This window comes from Xiphias gladius, chromosome 3 (genome assembly GCF_016859285.1).
Source record: "Xiphias gladius isolate SHS-SW01 ecotype Sanya breed wild chromosome 3, ASM1685928v1, whole genome shotgun sequence".
In the NCBI taxonomy this organism is placed as follows: domain Eukaryota; kingdom Metazoa; phylum Chordata; class Actinopteri; order Istiophoriformes; family Xiphiidae; genus Xiphias; species Xiphias gladius.
In genome coordinates this window covers 3,054,211-3,073,561 of record NC_053402.1, presented here as the reverse complement: position 1 = coordinate 3,073,561, position 19,351 = coordinate 3,054,211, and the positions used below count along the sequence as shown (strand labels likewise).

Below are 19,351 nucleotides of genomic sequence, written 5' to 3'. Positions count from 1 at the left end.
TCAATAGACACCCATGACCTAGTTCCATTGGCAGCCATGCATGCCCATGCCATAACACTGCCTCCACCATGTTTGAAAGATGATGTGGTATGTTTTGGATCATAAGCTGTTCCTTTCCTTCTCGATCCTCTTCACATCATTCTGGTCCAAGTTAATCTTGGTTTCATCTGTCCAAAGAATCTTGTTCCAGAACTGGGTAGGCTTTTTTAGATGTTTTCAGGCAATGTCTAATCTGGCCTCTCTGTTCTTGAGTATTACCAGTGGTTTGCACCTTGTGGTAAACTCTCTGTATTTACATTCATGAAGGCATCTCTTGATTATAGACCTTGACAATGATTCTCCTACCTCATCGAGTGTTCTTGGCCTCCTTAATTGGCATCAACATGTCTTTGGACTACACATTGAACGTTCCCATGAACGGCTACTAAATGCAAATTCAACACTTGGCATCAAGTCCACTTTTTATCTGCTTACTTTCTCATGAAATAATGAGGGACCAGGCCACACCTGGCCACGAAAATGGTTAATTGTCCAATTACATTTGAGCATCTGAAAATGAGGAACTATGTATTTAAAAAAAAAAAAAAAAAAAATTATATATAATATATATAAAATATATATAATATAATATATATATAATATATATAATATAATATATAAATATAATATAATATATATTCACCTGACCCCACCTACAGTGGCTTCAGAAACTATTCAGACCCCTTCACCTTTTGCACACTATGGTGTATATTTAGTTTTATATTGAAAAAAGTTATTTTTCCTGTATCAATCTACACTCAGTAATCCAAAATGAGTGAAAATTTTTCTAGAATTTTTTTTTTTTTTGTGTTTAGTGTTTGCTGATGGTTGTTAGTTGTTTCTCTATAATATTGTAAGGTCATGACCCTCCTCTATGAAGTGCCTTGAGATAATGTACGTGATTTCGAGCAATATAAATAAAATTGAATTTGTTCAGCAGGAATAAATTAATCACCACTGCCAACTTTAAGTTCATACATAACCAAAGTTGCTGGTTTTTCCATTTCCTAACCTTTATATTGTGATCATTTCTAGGGGGGGCAAAAAATTGAGTTATAATTCAACAAAAACAAAATAAAAAAATAAATTTATTTTTACAGTACTTACCATATGCAACAGTCGATCTTCTTGACAAAGAAAAAAAAAAAAAAAAAAAAGAATAAACAGTCTGCATTGTGTTATCCCAACCATTTATTTTGGACAGATTATTTCACCCGAAGGGAGGTCTTACATGAAACTTCAGAAAAACAAAAATAAGTTTAGCAACATAAAAATGTAGGATTGGAGGTTTGTTAACCTCAGATGTTTAACATTTTTCCATTGATTGGAATGGCCTATCAACTCGTTCAGAGTTCCCATTCTGGAACCACCCCCCAGATGGAAGGAAGGGGAGAAGGGAGAGCAAGGACAAACAAAAAAAAAAAAAAAAAAAAAAAAAAGGGGGGGTAAGAGAAGGGTCAAGAGGTGTGGCTATATTTCCAGGTTTACATGGCGAATAAGATGAGGAATGCCACCATCAGACAGAAGAGACCCATAGCCTCAGACAGAGCAAAGCCCAGGATGGCATAGGAGAAGAGCTGCTGCTTCAGGGAGGGGTTCCTGTGGAGGAGGGAAACAAAGGTACAGCAAGTCAGTTAATTAGGTACACCTAGCTAAAATTAATACAGTCTAATACAACAGACCTGCAATAAATCCTTCACGAAGCTTGTAATGTTCCATTTGTGTTGAAACTGTTAAGGTGTTGATTCATCTGTATGATCAACTTGAAGTCTGTAAATTGTGGTGCATTACAAAAAAGGGGTGTGTTTTATTAACCCTAACCTCATTTATTTGAATGAGTTGGACAAAATAATAGGAACACCTGTCAACATAATGCAAAGCAGTTCAACAGCACCACATTACTGTTGCCTCCAAGAAGATCATAAAGTTGAATCAGCACATCTCTAAAACTGTTTAAACACAAACTGAACATTGAAACCTTCATGAAGGGAAGATTTATTCTAGGACTGTATTAGTCTTAGCTAGGTGTACCTAATAAACTGCCAACTGATTGTTCAGCTAATTAAATGTTGATTTCGGCCAAAATCAAACAAAGACATCCATCTGCAAAAAGTCTTGCAGAGTTGATACAAGGCATATATTCTTCCACAAGACACATGTAATGTGTGCTCAAAAGTTTGTCACAGAGCTTCACTCAATGCATTTACATGCACACCGTTAGCATTGGCTGGAATGCTTTAGTAGTGAAACTGAGAACTATAGTTTATTTTAAAAAAAAAAAAAAAAAACCCTCTGCATTGTCAAGAAATTTTCTTGGAAATAATTAGGTGTTTTAGATTACTTTTGCTTACAACCAGAGTTTAATTCGATCAATACAAATCCATTTACAAGTGAATGTGTTTAGAGGCGAAGGAGTGAGAAGTGTAATGTGCAGGAAAAATGACATGTATTCCTGTGCTTTTCTACTGCGGCTGCTCATCATTCTTGGGTGTTTACCAGTCCATGTCTGGTTCTGACCGTCCCTTGGTCCCTTTCTGGCTGCACCCCCCCCCATTGCTTTCTTGATGAGAAGACTGATACTACCTTTAATGTCTGTATGGTAAATATGTAGCTGAGTCAGAAGCTCTGCCCAAAGGTAAAAAAATTTACCTTGAGACTCCAGGAAGTTACCAGTCCTAGCCAAGAAATAGCTGGTCAAGTGGGCCTTCACAGGGCCATATACTAAAAGATATACATTTGTTGAAGTTAATTTTAACTGATGATTTTTTTACAGTTTTTTTTTTTTATTGTAAAACAGTAATGCCCATCTTACTGTGCCCCCTCTTTAAACCCTTAAAATCCACAACTCATGCTATCTAAAAAACAGCACTAGCTGGCAAGTGTGATAATTAACCTGCTTGTACACTTCACGTGGAATGACCACTGTCATAAATTTTCATTTGTGAGCACAGATTAGTCGTCCTTCTCTTACATTGATTTCGAGTTACTTTAGGTGCATAAGTTTAAGTAGTCGTTTGTTGTGGCTGTTCCTGCCAAATAGGTATTGCTATTAAAGCAACTACAAATGCTAAAATGTAATTACTGAGGTAATCAAATCTGTTCAATTTGCCCGTCCCCTCACAACAACTGTACAAAGATGTGACGCTACACTGGACATTTTTGCAACAGTACTGATCAGCTTTGGCTGCCATCAGTAAGGTTTACATATGATAATGTAGCCTACTGCAGTTCAAAATAAACTGAACGTTGTCAAGCCAAGGACAATGTCATCTAAATGAAGCTTCGATTTAAATTCAGTTTGTTTTGGACAGATACTGTGGTTACACTTCAGTCTGCTTGTTCAACATTGTCTTTGACACCTTTAAATATTAAAATATTAATTCTTTTAACATTATGCCATCTTGATTTATATGCAACTATTACTATTTTCAGAGAATGAATAAGTAGTGCTCAGAAGTTAGTTTCTTTCCAACTCCTGCTGGACTCTTACCTCAGGTATTTTGTTACATTAAAGTGAAACTTTAAAACAAGGGACCTCATAATTTATTATGCTTCTAATTAATTTTCATGGAGGAGGTCTATGACCTGCAGATTCTCAGATTAGTGAAGACTATTTTAAAAAAAAAAAAAATGATAGTCACATCAGAAATGGGATCAAATTGTACAGTGTCACGGCTGTAAATATCCAAAACAGTTTGGCAAGAGTCTCAAAAGCAACCCTTCAAGGGTCTGGGGAATTAATCTTCCTAATAGATGATGTGTTAAAACATTACCTGGCATAGCCAATGATGAGGCTTCCAAACACTGTCCCGATTCCAGCTCCTGAGCCAGCCACACCCACTGTGGCAGCACCAGCACCAATGAACTTGGCGGCAGTGTCAATGTCTCGGGAGACAGCGCTGGTCTGAAAGGAGCGGGTTGGGACTACAGACTGGCTGACTGGCAACAAGGCCTGGGAGAGGAGAAACAACTATAGTATTAGTTGCCAAAGCAGTGCATCAGCAAAGAGCTAATGAGTCCTACTGAATATTCACCTTGATGTTTGAGAAACAGAAGGCATTAGTTTAAATATACAGACTTTTCTGCATTTGATTTACGCAGATACTTCGACTATAGTACGCTGAATTAAAAAAGACATTGTGAAGTCTGACCAAATAAATTGTTAAAAGATGAAAGGGGGGGCTTGCACACAAAATTATAAACTCCAGTGAATATCATTAAATAAATTCAATTTAAAAATTGTAAAATGACAAAGTTAGGTTGGAACACATTAGTAAACTACTGCCAAGTGATGACTCAAGTTGCATAGATATGATTTTATCATAAATTCAATCCTTACTCTAAGTAAGGATAATTCCAAGATACTGTCTAAATAATTTACAAAAAGGGGTAAACTGCCTGAGGGGGAAAAAAAAAAAAAAAAAAAAATTGAGGTCACCAAAAACAGAAAACTCATGTAAATTTTATATTCATAAATTAAGCAATTAAGGCAATTAAAAAAAAAAAAAAGGGTAGACAGACTAGTAGGTCAAGGTTCATACTACATAAAGATAATGACCCAAAACATCCCTACAGGCTATGTCAGAACCATCTTAGAAGGCGGCTTCTAATGCTGGAAGAGCAGCAGTCTCCAGACGAGCTGGTTTAGGATGAACTGGACAGAATGGTGAAAGCAAAGCAACTTACAGTGCAACACAGGAATGGGAACTTCTACAACAGTGCTGGGAGGAACCTTTGGGATGATATTTAATTCCTATTGTTGAAAGAATGCCAGAAGTGTGTTCTGCTGCTGAATGAGTCTTTGCTTAGATTTCAGCATACACTGGGACATTGAACTTCATAAATTTCAGTAATTTGGGGGGGGAAAAAAAAAAAAAAAAAAAAACAAATTCGAGGTGTCCTTAAACTTTTGACTGGTAGTTTATACACTGACAGGTTTGATCACTATTGGCCATCCCTGTGTTCATCCCAGTATTAATTAGGTGTGTTAGGAAGAAAGCAAAAGCAGTTTAAAACATACAGGGAAGATCACTTGTGTGAAACGACTGACCTGCTGCTCAACTGTGGCTTCAGGTCTGTTGAAGAGGGAGACTGAGACTGGCCGGGCGAGGACTCTGGACCCCCCACGCAGCTACAGACAGACGAGCAAACACATTAGAACCAGACACACCCTGGGAAACTACATTACACAACACACATCCAGTGTGTCATCCTATTCATTTTCCCATTGCAAAGAGGGAAGACCTAAACTACCTCAGCAAAATTTAAAGTATCTGCAGTTATTTTAATAGCATACCAAAAGTCAACTGACAGAGAAAGTAGCAATAATTGGAGAATGATCAATGGTAACATGGAACATACAGGATTTAATGAGAATAAGCATCATATAAATCCAGAAGTAAACATTAATGCAGTACTCTTTTTCTCAGCCATATTACTACTATTATTACCACTATTGTTATTACTAACAAAAGAAAACCAAGCAAATATAATAGGATTATATACACAGTGAATATGCTAATAATAAATATTTAACAAAACCTTTAAGACAGTTGTTCCTAACCCTACCTTTTGCTTCTTACCCCTTAAAATAAAGGAATATCTAGTTATGACCCCTCTTTACATGTTATGGTCATGATTTGTGAACAGTTTTAAGTAAGTAAACTGCAAATCCTCACATCTGAAGCTGGCGCAGTAGACAAACAGCAAATGTTGGGCATGTTTGCTTGACTTTAATAATTAAGTTATCAATTAAAAGTTATAAATGTAGTTTCAGATTAGTTGTCTGTTGATTGATTAAACGACTAATTGTTTCAGCTCTCATAACACGTCTTTAAAATCTGTGTTGGTCCATTGCATGCAATGCCACAAATGAGTGAGAAGACTGATTTATGGAAAATTATTTCACAATATTTCTTCATAAATAATGTATCCACGCGATCCATCCCTAGACCTACATCATGGAAACTTTTACTCTGGTGATCAGTGTGTCACATGTAAATATGGAACTTTGTCCGTCATAATAGTTCCATCATCGAGATGCTCAACATGCTGCAGGGTCAGCTGACATGGAAATGCCACTAACTGTGCATCTGTCATAAAGAGCGTGGACCAAACATGGCTGTGCAACAGTTAAAACTGGGTCCTTGAAGTCAAACTACAATCCAAAAGGCTGATGCAGCCATGAACCTTATAAAGACATCTTTTGGAGTCATGACACTGAAATTTAAGATTTTGGGTTCTATAGGTTGGTTTATGCCCGTCTTCACAAAATTACATTCACAAGATAACAGCTACGTGACAGTTAAAAGCTTCACATTTAACCACTGGCGGTCATATCAATATTTGAACAATCTTTCAAAGCTAGACACTTCGTACAGCTGACGTACCACAGCAGGAGAAGTGACAAACTTGGCGCAGGCATACATGGCTGGAACCTGGAGAGAGGGGAAACATACAATTTAAGTCAGTGTTTTTATACACAATCCCCTCTGTTTGAAGAAGCAGCAGATTCTGCATCCTGGTTAAAGGCCGTATGTTCACAGGAATCAAACATTGAACTTAAGTTATGGGCAGTGCCACCAGGTGTTGACCGGAGAGATCTTATGAACACAGAAGAAAGCTGGACATTCAGGTGAACCTGGACCCTTACATAAGACAGTACACGCCACTGTATTAGAGAGAAAACTTGTAAAAACACACATTTGTAGTCTGAAAATTCTAACATTTTTCTTAGAGCTTCATCTTAACAGAATGTGTGCAATATATCCATCCACTTCACAAAGACACAGGGACTGCTAAGGAATATCTCTGGTGACTTCAGAAACTCATAAAATTGTGCAGCCTCAGATGAGGACTAATATGTGGAGGCTGCAGCTCTTTGCCATAGTTTGTTCTTTACTGACCCACAGCTTTGCGGCTACAATATACTGGTGATGTTGCCTTATGTTCAAGCTCAGGGTCAAAGTACACACATTCTCATGTAAGTAGGTTTCCGGCACATACAGTCACCCATCCAAAATGAAAATTATGTTTTGCCCTGGTCATAGAAAGGCAACTCTAGAGTATGCAATAGTCAAGTCTAGCAACAATTTGACCAAGGAGGAGTGCAACTCTAATTGCTCCTGGCCAATTCAGCCAAGAGGCTAATCCAATTGTATCGATTGCTGCAAGGATCTGCTCCAGAAAACCGCTAAATGTCCACACATGCTGCTGAATGAATGGTTTTAACACTCCACTATCAGACGCCATTAGTCGAAACCTGGAGGACATTTCTGCTTTAAAGTTTCACCTATTTAAAAGATGTGGAGTGAAATAAATCAGTATTATTTTAATTCCGAAAATAAACTGAAAGAAGGCTGGCTTAAATGACTGTTTAGACCTGGGTTTGTCTGACTGTGTTTAGACCTAGTGTGGAAGCGCCGGAGCTAAGCTAAGTCACTAAGCTAACCAGCCCGCAGCCGTGAAGGTCAAAAATTAGCCACAGACGGTCATATGGGGCCTAGAAAGCAGACACGGTGCACTCCCTGCTTGAATAAACCCTAATCGGGCTGTCGTGCAATGACAAGGTGCACGATGACACCGCAGATATTCTATAGGAGTGTCCTTACAGCGGCAGACTCATTCAGAGCAAGGTAGGCGCTGAGTGTCAGACATTTTACGTTCAACTGCCTGTCAACGGGAGCTTGGCCGCACTATGACCGGTATGTGACCCGATGCTTGCACTAGCTGTACGACAACCACAGCGGCTGGCCGACACTCACTCTTCATGTTACTACTGCTCGATTACCCGTCTCCTAGATATACCAAAAACACACATACTGATCAGCTCATAATTCATTCCTTAGAACCAACTCGTTGAATGGCCGACCTAGCTTACTAGCTACCGATTGCTAGCAATGACAGCTAGCTTTAAAAGTGTCTGCTGACAGCTCATACAGAGAAGTTTAAATGTCATGCACACATGCATTTAAAGAAATGTCCAAAGTGGGTATAGAGAAGTGTGGGAGACAAAATAAAAGCAAATATTACCGATTTGTTACGGCTTTTGGAGGGTCCGGGATTAGCTGCTCTCGCACACAACCGCAGTCAATGAATGTAGGATGAGACAAACTGTCACCTTGTCATTTATAAGCTCAGCGCCTACGTCCTAAACGCCCATTGGTCAGAGAGAACCCTCCTACATTCATAATTGGCCCATCGTCATGTTACTTTCCTCCCTACAGCCTATCGGATAGAGCTTTACTAAACCACACGGTCTTTCACTGACCGGGAGGTTTATGAAGGTGGGACTAAAAGAGCTTTCATTAATTTAATTGGACAGTAATGCCGGGAACGACGAGTTTACAGGAAGCGACCTTTCAAAGCATATCCAGTGTCCTATATGCCTATTAGTTAGTCTATGGGAAGTCCCGCCTACAGGAGAATTTTCCGATATCTATTGAAAATGAAAAAATTAAATCTAATGTACTATATATATATATATATATATATATATATATATATATATATATATATATATATATATATATATATATATATAAAGTGTTGGTGTGCAGTACTTGGGTAGTATACATTATTTAAAAGTGAACTACAAGTGAACTACACATAGTTGATTGTTGTTTATTCATTATTAATATTTTTAGTGGCATTTCACAACCATGATTTTCCATAAGCCCTAGATGTTTGCAGGCTAAACTTCAAGGCTCGACAGAAAAGGCGAGTCTGGAACAGCAGGACAGCAGGACAGAGAGGACTGAAAGCTGTATAAATTGTTAGACTTATGAGATCACAACTAGAAAGATGAAAAAACAACTCTGGAAGAGAGTGTTGGTGAGTTTTATGGATATGGACCAAACCAAAGTATGATGTGTGCTGACAAAGTAATTATTGTTTAACTTTGTTAAAATCTCAAATGTTTCATTTTCTAATAGTAACTGCTGTAGTGGATTTGACAATGTGTCTTACAATACAGAAACTAAACCCCAGGCACATGCTTCAGTTTTTTCATAAAGACTGATGAAAGAAAAAAAGGGGCAACTTTTCAACCTGATTCCTATGGTTCCAGTTTGGAGTTCAGTTTGTTCTAGTATTAAACTCCCCCCTTCCTCCCCAGTATTAAAATATTCTTTTCTTCTAGCTGCAAAGCAAGTTTTGCAACCTGCGTACACTACAAGAACGTGATGTAGCAACCGATGATGTTGTGATGGGATTGTCTGTTTGGCAGATGCACGCTGATGGAGACTAATTTGAAGTCACCACATTGGGACAAACTTCACTGTGCTTGGTGTCTCTTTTATTTATTAATTTTTCTGATGAAGTTGATGATTCCACAGAGGATGAAGGAGCACAACAGCGAATCTTGGGCTTCATGTGGACTGCTGAAAATGTATTTCTGGAGCACTAAACAAACAAACAAAAAAAGAAAACAATGCCAGTGGGACTAAGTGGGTTGATGAAAATTCTGTAAGTGCAATAACATGACTCAAAAAATGCTTTAGACTAAAATTATATGGTGTTATGTATAATACAGTGCATTGCAGAGATTGGTAGTCGTAGTTTGAGTGAAAACCTAACAGGCAGAAAATACTGAATAGCAAAGGGACATTCTATGATTCTTGTTATTTATTTACATTTTCCATCACCTGCATGTGTGTACAACAGAAACACACTGTATAGTGGAAAAACAAGGGTCTTGTGTTGTGCGCTCTGCATTGGTCGATGCAGTATTTACCAATCTGAAAGTCCCAGTGGCACTGTCCTAAACATTATCTGTAATGCTAATGCTGCTAGCAGTCGATCACTTTGTTTCAAAGACTTGGAACAGTGTTTTTGTAACAAATCTGGTAGCTGCATCTACATGCTAATATTGCATCAAAATGAATAGCCCATCTTTTTCCGTCTGGTCGCGATATGAGGTCAGTCTGTTATTGTATAGTTCTGGAAATTCAGACACACAAGTAGGCTGTTCGGTTTTTCATCCGTTGAAACAGAATTTGACGCAGAGCAATGCACCATATAGGCCCTGTTCATATCCGTGTAACGTCTTTTCTGTTTTATGCATTACTTTCTGTTTTACTTTGAAATATTCATTTCAAAGTAAAACAGTATTCTGTTCAGTTTCCTGCCCTCATGTGTCTCCCACCTTTGATCCCTTTCATCCACACCTGCCTCCAGTTACTTACCTGCCCCTGGTGTTCCTATCTGCCAAACTTGTGTATTTATACTTCCCTTTTTCCCCTACCTCTTTGCCAGATTGTCTCTGTTACCCTGTGTGAGCATAGCTCTCTAATATTCCTTTCTATTGTTTGGTCCCATGTCATTTTGCCCTGTTTGGACCGCCTTATCTGTGTATGACCACCCTCATCTGCTGTGAATTTCTCTGCATTTGAGTCTCTGTGTCTACCAGAATTGTTACAACCCGACATTAACATGCGTCTTGGGTGAGCCGATCACAAGTGGACAGCACTAAATAAAAAATATATAAAAAATAAAATAAAATAAACATTAAATTTTAAAAAGTTTCTATAAGAGTCAAGTAGGACAGTCAGTAAGATTAAGTAAAATCAGGAAAAACTCTTCGATAAAGGTATGTTTTAAGAAGAGAATTAAAAGAAGTGACTGATTCTGCTGACCTGATTTCCTCAGGCAGCTCTTTCCAGAGTTTTGGGGGCTCTGACTGCAAATACTCTGTCCCCTCTTGTGTTCAGCCTTTCCTCGGGAACAACTACAAGACCTCTGCCCAAGGATCTCAGGCTACAAACTGGTTCATATGCAACTAAATGCTGAGTTTCCTCCCTTGAGATGCTTCACCTTTACTGCAGCTGCCTAACATTGCTGCTTTTTTGTGGGTTTTACTGCCCTCAGTTTTCTCTTCGGGAAGTGAAAAGCATGCTCAATTGGGTTGAGGTTAGGTGACAGACTTGGCCATTGAAGAATATTCCATTTATTTGCCTTGAGAATCTCTTGGGCTGCTTTCACAGTATGTTTTGGGTCATTATCCATCTATACTGTGAAACAACATCCTATTAGTTTTGCAGCACCTGAGTGAATCTGAGCAGATAGTATAGCGCTATACACTTCAGAATTCATCCTGCTGCTTCTAGCAGCAGACACGTCATTAATTAATACCAGTGACCCAGTTGCATTGGCAGCCATACATCCCCACTGCTTCCACCATGATTGACAGTTAACATGGTATGCTTGGATCATGAGCTGTTCCTTCCCTTTTCTATATTCTTCTCTTTCCATCATTGTGGTCCACGTTAATCTTGGTTTTATCTGTCCAAAGAATCTTACAGACCTGGGCAGGTTTTTTAGATGTTTTCTGGCAAAGTCTAATCAGGTCTTTCCGTTCTTGAATGTCACCAGTGGTTTGCACCTTGTGGTAAACCCTCTGAATTTACATTCATGAAGGTGTCTCTTGATTGTAGACTTTAACAATGATACACCTACCTCCTCGAGAGTTTTCTTGACCTGGCCAAATGTTATGAAGGGGTTTTCTTCACCAAGGAAAGACTTCTGCAATCCTCCACTTAAGTTGTTTTCCAGGCCTTTTGGTGTTACTGAGCTTACCAGTGCATGCCTTCTTTTTAAGAATGTACCAAATTTTTGATTTGGCCACTTGTACAGTTTCTGTTATCCATCTCATTGGTTTGTTTTGTTTTTCAGCGTAATGATGGCCTCCTTCACTTACATCGACACGTCATTGGACTAGGCAATGAAAGTTCCCAATAACAGCTACCATATGCAAATACAACACTCGGAATCAACTCCAGACCAGAAGGACTAAAACAGCATGTGCTTATTCAAGTCATGTCTTTTATACCGTGTATATTCTATGTTTGTTTTATCAATTGAGATTGATTAAGTTTATCTTTAACTTATTCTTTAACTTGGAGGAAGTAACACTACACCTCCTGTCTTAAAGAGAAAAGTTACATTGGAGGCAAATTTTTGTCCTCAAATTTAAAAATGAAAAATGAAAAAGTTCATTTCATCATCATGATGGCAGTGTTATTCTAAGAAGCACTCTACACTGAAAATTAATTGTTAGTAGAGCTTTGTTTGATGTTTACTTTGGCTGTAATTATGGATCATCAGACCTGAAAATACAATTATGTTTCTTTTTTATAGTCCTTATTTTCTTTACACTTGCCTTTTTTGCAGAAACGTAGCAACTTGCCACATGGCATTTCTGCACATATTATTTGTGTATTTGACATGTATAGCTTTGAATCCTTAAGTCATTTTATTTCAATATTGGCATTCATAGACTTACATACTCTTTAGCCCTTCCTTCATTCAACCCATTATTAGGCAATGTGACCTCTGACTCCTGGATCGTTTCCTGAACTCTAATGTTGTCCAACTAGTAACTGCAGCTTACTTCACCAGCGCACCCATTTCAGCGTCATCCAGATGAAAACGTCAGCTAAATGTTAAAAATATAAATGTAAATTACCTAATGCCATTTACTGCCACCACTGAACAGAGGAAGCAAGCTGTCAGCTGATTTATGTTTACCACGCTGTCAGCTTATTGGCCTACACCAGAGAGGGACCTGCTTATAAATATTCATTTTATCCTGTAAAAAATTATAGATTCCTCTATGGAGAAGCAGAGAGACAGAGCTTGTTAATTTACACCTCATAGCAGCAGAGGGCACCAGAACATAAGACATAACAAAGTTTACTTCGGTTTTGGAAAGTGAAAGATTTAAAATTAAGAAGCTGTTTTAATTTTAATTTAGTTTTGGTTGATTTTGAATGTGGTGTTAAATTTTTTTTAAATATTTGTATACTCCTATTTTTTATATGCAACTTATATTTTTGTTTCATGTCAAATAAAAAACAAAAAACAACTGGTCCAAATCACCAAGACATGATTCCTGTATGTGCAACCTCACAAGTACAAAGAGTAGAAGCTGTTTAACAAAAACTGAAAACTGAATCTGAAAACAGACAGTAAAGAAACTCTTCACTCTACTGTACAAAGTATGTGTATGGGTTTCTATTTGATTCCGATTTATTGCACTGATAAAAATCCTATTTGATGCTATGGTATCATCGAGAAGAAGGCTGGCTCCGTCCTGGGGGTGGAATTATATTCTCTTGTAGAAGTGACAGAGAGAAAGACAATACTCAACTTATAGAGTATTATGAATTACACCTCTCACCCCCTTCATGCTTTCCTGGACAAAAGCCTGATTGTTTGATGCCACCAAGGTATACTGCTGAAGAGCTCCTTCCTCCCAGTTGACATCAGGCATATGCAACCCATTGGACAATGAAAAACATATCGGACAAAGTCAGTCTACTGTTTTGGTAAACTCAACAGTAGATTGGCTTTGCTCTTTGTGTGTGTATGTTTCTGTGTGTGCGTGTGGCCATGCTTGTGTATGTCTGTAGACTAGACTTATTTTACTATGTATACTGAGCATTTTTGGTACTAAAAAAAACCTTCTGCATGAATTAAATTCAGTCTTATCTATTGCAGTCAACTGCAGAAATACAAAAACTACAGGGTTCTCCTGAAAGAATAGACCTATTGTGCAACACCATCATACTTCAAAGCAGGATTTTATGAAATTGCCCTGAGCAAAAAATGAGCAGTTGGCCCCTATTGAACCCCTTCTCTCTGTGCATTGTATATGTACCCCATCACTTCAGGATATCCATTAAAGGCACACTGCAGACTACACATGACAACATTATATTTCTCTTAAAGAGCCCCTACCTGCCCCAGGTTTGCTTTATGTTTTTAGCCATTTAAATAGTAATCACATTTTTATTTAATAATATACACTATGTAAGCACAATATCACCTAAAAAAATCAACTACATTGTGCAATTAATTTAATTACTACAAATCAAATGACACAAGGTGAAACTAAAGCATAGGCCCTGGGGCTCTGAGGGGGTTGTCTGGTTTGCCTGGTTGGTAATCCAGCCTTGCCTCACTCGAGCTGGACAACAGGGGATCTCTTCACTAGGAACAAATCATCGGAGGTGTCACAGAAAAAGAGCCGAACCAGCAGCCAGACATTAATAGGTTTTGTCTCTTTCTTTTATAGGTTTTGATGAACAGAGGTCTAATTACTTAGTAACTAAACAGTGATTACTTGCCCACCATGAGTGAAAATGCATATTTGTCTGTAGATTGATTCTTGAAAACAACCATATTTAACTGCTTTTTGAATGCCCAAAATAAATTAATCTTGCCTTGATACTTGTTTTTGGAGCCACTGCTTCTGAAGGTTTGCTCATGTAAGAGCTGACTTTGGCCCCTAAGCCTATCTCCACTGTTGCCTTCAAACTCTCCTCCAGCTAGCATGAACATGATTTTGCGCTGAGCAGGAGCTAATTTTCTATTCTGACCCAGGCAAATACTGCAACAGCTGAGTGCACGCCTTTTTCATTGTATTTACAGAAAAATAATCTGAATGGACCTTGGAAATTTTATATGGAGAAAGATGAGCAAATCAGCTACAGGATAAGATATTGACAATGATATTATTTTTATTGTTTTATTGAGGAAAGATATCCATAACAAATATCCATAAAAAAAAGGCACTGACTCCAAAACTAACCATTTATACTTATGCTAAGAACTATTTGAGTATGACACCATAAACAGTTAAGTATGTTAAAAGTAAGAAAAAAAAAACATACCAAAAATAATCTGGACCCATAGAATAGTACGTGCATCTAACAAACCTACGACGTGTCCCAGACAAGGTTACACGTGAGTTAAGTTCACAAAGCATTTTCCCTTTTAACACAAAAGCCATGTTTCTGCTTTAAAGTCAACCACATAGTTCTTATCCAAACTTCTGTCCAGGTCCAAGCAGCTCTGATAAAGTGTCCCTTCTGATTTCACTTGTTGAAGAGTGGCCACCCCATCACCTCAGTCCTAATCCTTTCAAGAGTGCTTTCATAGTTCCATAGGACTTTTTACTGCCATGATGTGTTGAAAGCAAATTGAGAATTACAACATATGAATATCCTCTGTCAAAATATTCCCTTATGATTTCAATCTCCTCTTCCATCCTTTCAAACTCAATTTAAAATTTACGCAAAGACACTGCTGTGAGTAGTACACAATAGAAACAGGGAATGACATTGAACTGTTGCCAGGGTCTTCTGTCCAATCACAAACAAGAAGTGTTGTCCCACATTTTCTGTAATCTGAAATGTTGCTGAGCTTTCTCAAATGTCATTGTGTTTTGTGATATGTTATCGTGTTTTCAGGGCCACCTTAAAATACAGTATATGCACATCATAATGCATTGTTCTTATTTTATTCATTAATACACTCTTGTTCTAAACCCTTGGTATGATCAGTTCTTTGTACTGTACAGTTAAATTCTAAAAAGGTTGAGTATGGGCCATTTTATTCAGTCAGTGATTTGTGTGTTCAATCATAATTCCTTAGCTAAATATATGGTATATATACACAGACAAGTGACGAATTAAAGGAAAAACCTGAAAAATGAGTGCAGAAATTGGATGAAAACATACCCAGCCATAGGGTACGAGGGGTCACTGAATGGTTTGATGAGTATAAAAATGATTTGAATCATATGCTATGGCCATATGATTCAAAAAGCATTCTCCACCACCATCATCAAAAAAACCAAATCAAGGAATATCTTTTAGGGAGAATGGTGTTCCCTCCCTACAGTAGAGTTCCAGAGACCTGTAGAATCAATGCCAAGGCACAGTGAAGCTGATCTGGTGGAATGTGGTGGCCCAACATTCCTTTAATTTGTTGCCCATCTGTAAGTATGATATATATACAGAGTTAAGTCAAATCTGTATCAATAAAGACAAAAAACGATTATAATAAAATGACCATGTATTAAATGTGAAAATAAAAGACACTTCGGCCTTTTTTTTTATTAATCAGCTTTTACCTGTCATAAAATTGTTTCTTGCCCCATTAGAGTCCTCAGTGCTCCGACGATCAGACCGGTTGTAAAGCAATCCATAGGTTAGTCAGTCTTATTTGAAACAGAAAACAAAGGTAAACAGTAAAATTATGACCCAAAATGTAAACATGCATCAAACTTGTATGTTTTCTTGTGCAAAGAAGGTCCTGTTGGCTTGTTTTGAACCTGTCTAATAATCTGACTGCTCGTGTTTCTTGCCCTGCTATTTGTAGTCACATTCCCAGATCTCAGCAATCACTTGTATTTCGTAAGTACAATGCTATTTTTGCTGATAGAAATAATGGGCTACAAAAACAACCTCTAGGTTGTAATAAACTCATTACGTTTTTTCTTTTACAGAATTGTAGTTCCCTGCTTTTATTCTGAATGACAGATGTGTATTCAGGTAGCCTTACTTCAAACTTTCCCCTAAGTTTAATTTTTTTTTTTCATAGTTTTTTGATCCATGTGTAATGCTTTTTCATTTTTGTGTACGTTTTTTGCTAAATTGAGCACAAGATTTGCCGTTGTCTAGCTGTAGCTGAAAAACGACGTTAATGGTGTTGTAGTGGGTAAGTTACTTTGTATTTATATTTGCCAAACTGTTATGTTTTGCGTTACTGAGTGAGTGAACTTTCAGTCTTTTAAATTATAAGTTGCAATATGTTATCAGTACAATAGAAGTATGCCAAAATACAGTATATTTTGTCAATTGCAGTATTTGGTTATCTTATATGTAATGATTCACTTTATTATTGATATTCATTTATTATTTCAGTACAGTACAGTATACTATATATAAAAAATAAACAGTATATATATACTCCCCTTTTCAGGACTTATACAATGGAAAATGACCAGAGTGTCAAAACTCGCAGTGAAAGGTAGTTGTGTAACCTCAGCACTCCCCGCAATATGTGGTGATTCACTTAGGACATAGTGTACGGAGTCATGGCGTAATGTAGGGAGAGCCTACATAGAGATGGTACAAGGCAACAGCTAACAACTTGGTCCAGGATACCAGATGTCACCTGGACCATAAGCCAGAAAGGTTTTCTTGCTTCCGCATTGTGCAGCCCACTGCTCATGCTCATGTGTGTGTTTCCACTCATCCCGGGGACTTTTCTGGACTCTGGGAAAGTTCTAAAAATATCAAACCGTCAGAATTGAATTAAAAAAAGAAAAAATAAAATAATAGAAAGTTTGGGTGGCAGCATCATATCCAGCTCTATTAATTCATCCATGAGTTGGTCCCCAGCTGGTTACCTGCCTGTGCGGCCTCTGGAATTAAAGTGGTATTTTTAGAGCGTACACACACAGACATTGAACCAATCGAACTACAATGACGTCAGTATCATTTGTAACTAATCATTGACACCCCCTGGAGAACAATAATGTGGGGGGCACTGTCACTGCAGAAAAATAAATCAAACTTGAATGTTTGTCAGCTAGCAAGAAAAACCCTGAGGCAGACAGACTGAATCCTCCCTCTCTTTACTATCCAGACATATCCAGGCAACACATACACACACACACACACACACACACACACACACACACACACACACACACACACACACACACACACACACACACGCACGCACACACACTGAGGGAGACTGCCATCTTCATTAGTGTTGAGTGCTAATGTGGCCTCTGGATTTATTGGCAGGCAGAGGGGAAGCAGACATGTATACACACACGACTACACACACAAATTCAAACATACACATGCATAGATACGCAGACACACCCACACATACACACACAGCTCCGCAGCATTCCACTCCACAGTAGCCTAGTAATGATGACCTACCTCAGTGGGATCAATAGACTGGAGACAGATGAGCCTGGTTAACACACGCATGCACAAGGTACAGGCACGCGGACACAGTTTGTCTGCACACACACACACTTTAACATCTTGACCATAGCAGAGTAGCAGAGTGTGTGTGTATGTTTGAGAGAGATCTAAAGCATGATAGCATGATGGAAACTTGACTGGATTTTCAATAGAACAATAGAATTAAGTGTATTATTTAACTTTTAAATTAAGTTAAGAGTTCTATCATTTGGTAATGAGTGCAAGTGGAACAAAAAAGGAACATTAACAAGTAAGGTAACAGTTATTTATTGCAGTACAATTTGCATTGCATTACATCGTACTGCTGTTTGTATTTTTTGCCTACTCAGACATGTTTATTTCAGTTCTATTATCATTATTATATGTGAGCTATTACAAGTTCATTGAGTCTTTTCTGTACACGTGTGTCTTCTTTCGCTCTCTTTCCTAGCTCTCTTTCTCTCTCTCTCTCTTTGTCTCTCTCTCTCTGTGCGGGTGTGTATTTGGGTAGGGGATAGTGGGATGTGTTCTAATAAACTCTTTGTTGGGTAGCTGTTGGACTCTGATGAAACCAGACGCTGAGACACAGACTATCACTGGCTGATAAACTGTGCTAATCAGACACACCCAAATAGTCCAATTATCAGGCCAGAAACTCTTGATCCAACACATCAAATCAATTCATGGATGTGGGCATTTGTAATTTGTAATTTAAAGCTGCGAAAATGAAGATGGACATGTTTTTGGCCGTTAATTTTGGGGATGCACCATGTCCAAGATTGTCTGAAATGTAATCCAGCAAACCAACTGCTCTGCCGATATCAGAAGGGTAGGCTGGAGGGAAAGGCTGCTGTTGTGATGTAATGCTGAGGGGATGTATTTATTTGTTAATCAGGCTCTGTTGAGCAGGAATTTCAAATTACTCTGATGGAAAAATTTTTGTTTGCAGAAAATGAGGCAGTCCAAGTGAGACAGTCTACTGCTGTGGTGCAAGCTGGCTTACTGGAAGATTTAAATGGACCAAAGCTGACATTAATGTTATTAGTTTAACACTTTTTGCCTAAGTCAGTGTATCATTTGAAAATTCAACAAAACTGGTGAAAATAAAACCTTTTAAAACCTTTCCTTCAGTACTCATTTTGATACCGTACTCTCAAGAATGTAAACTCTATTGAACAAAAAGGAAGTAAGGAACACGGAAGCAGCAGGTCGAGGAAGGTAGTCCAGATGTCTCCCAGCAACGTTTTCCAGATCCTCCTGGGGAATCCCAAGGTGTTCCCAAATGAGATACTTAATCCCTACCCAATGGGTCTCCCACCAGCCTTACTTTGGAGGCACCCAGGAGGCATCTTTATCAGATATCCAAACCACTTAAACTCGCTCCTTTCAATGCAAAAGAGCAGCAGTTCTACTCCAAACTCTTTCCAGGTGTTTGAGCCGAACTAATCCACCTGTCGACCTCACTCTCCATTTTACCCTCACTCATGAACAAGACCCTTAGACATATGTTGTCCTTCATTTGGGGCAGTAACTCACTC

The 19,351-nt window shown here is 38.2% G+C and overlaps 1 protein-coding gene across 1 annotated transcript; it reads right to left on the bottom strand.

The window, feature by feature from the left end:
* Positions 1-1,212: 1,212 nt before the first annotated feature.
* atp5mc1 (ATP synthase membrane subunit c locus 1) lies at positions 1,213-8,169 on the bottom strand. The gene is made up of 5 exons (XM_040124002.1): positions 8,071-8,169; positions 6,429-6,476; positions 5,090-5,170; positions 3,813-3,991; positions 1,213-1,638 (listed from the first exon to the last, which is right to left on the bottom strand). The coding sequence occupies exons 2-5, from the start codon at positions 6,465-6,467 to the stop codon at positions 1,524-1,526; spliced, it is 414 nt and encodes a 137-aa protein (XP_039979936.1). The 5' UTR covers positions 6,468-6,476; positions 8,071-8,169; the 3' UTR covers positions 1,213-1,523.
* Between the last annotated feature and the right edge of the window lie 11,182 nt (positions 8,170-19,351).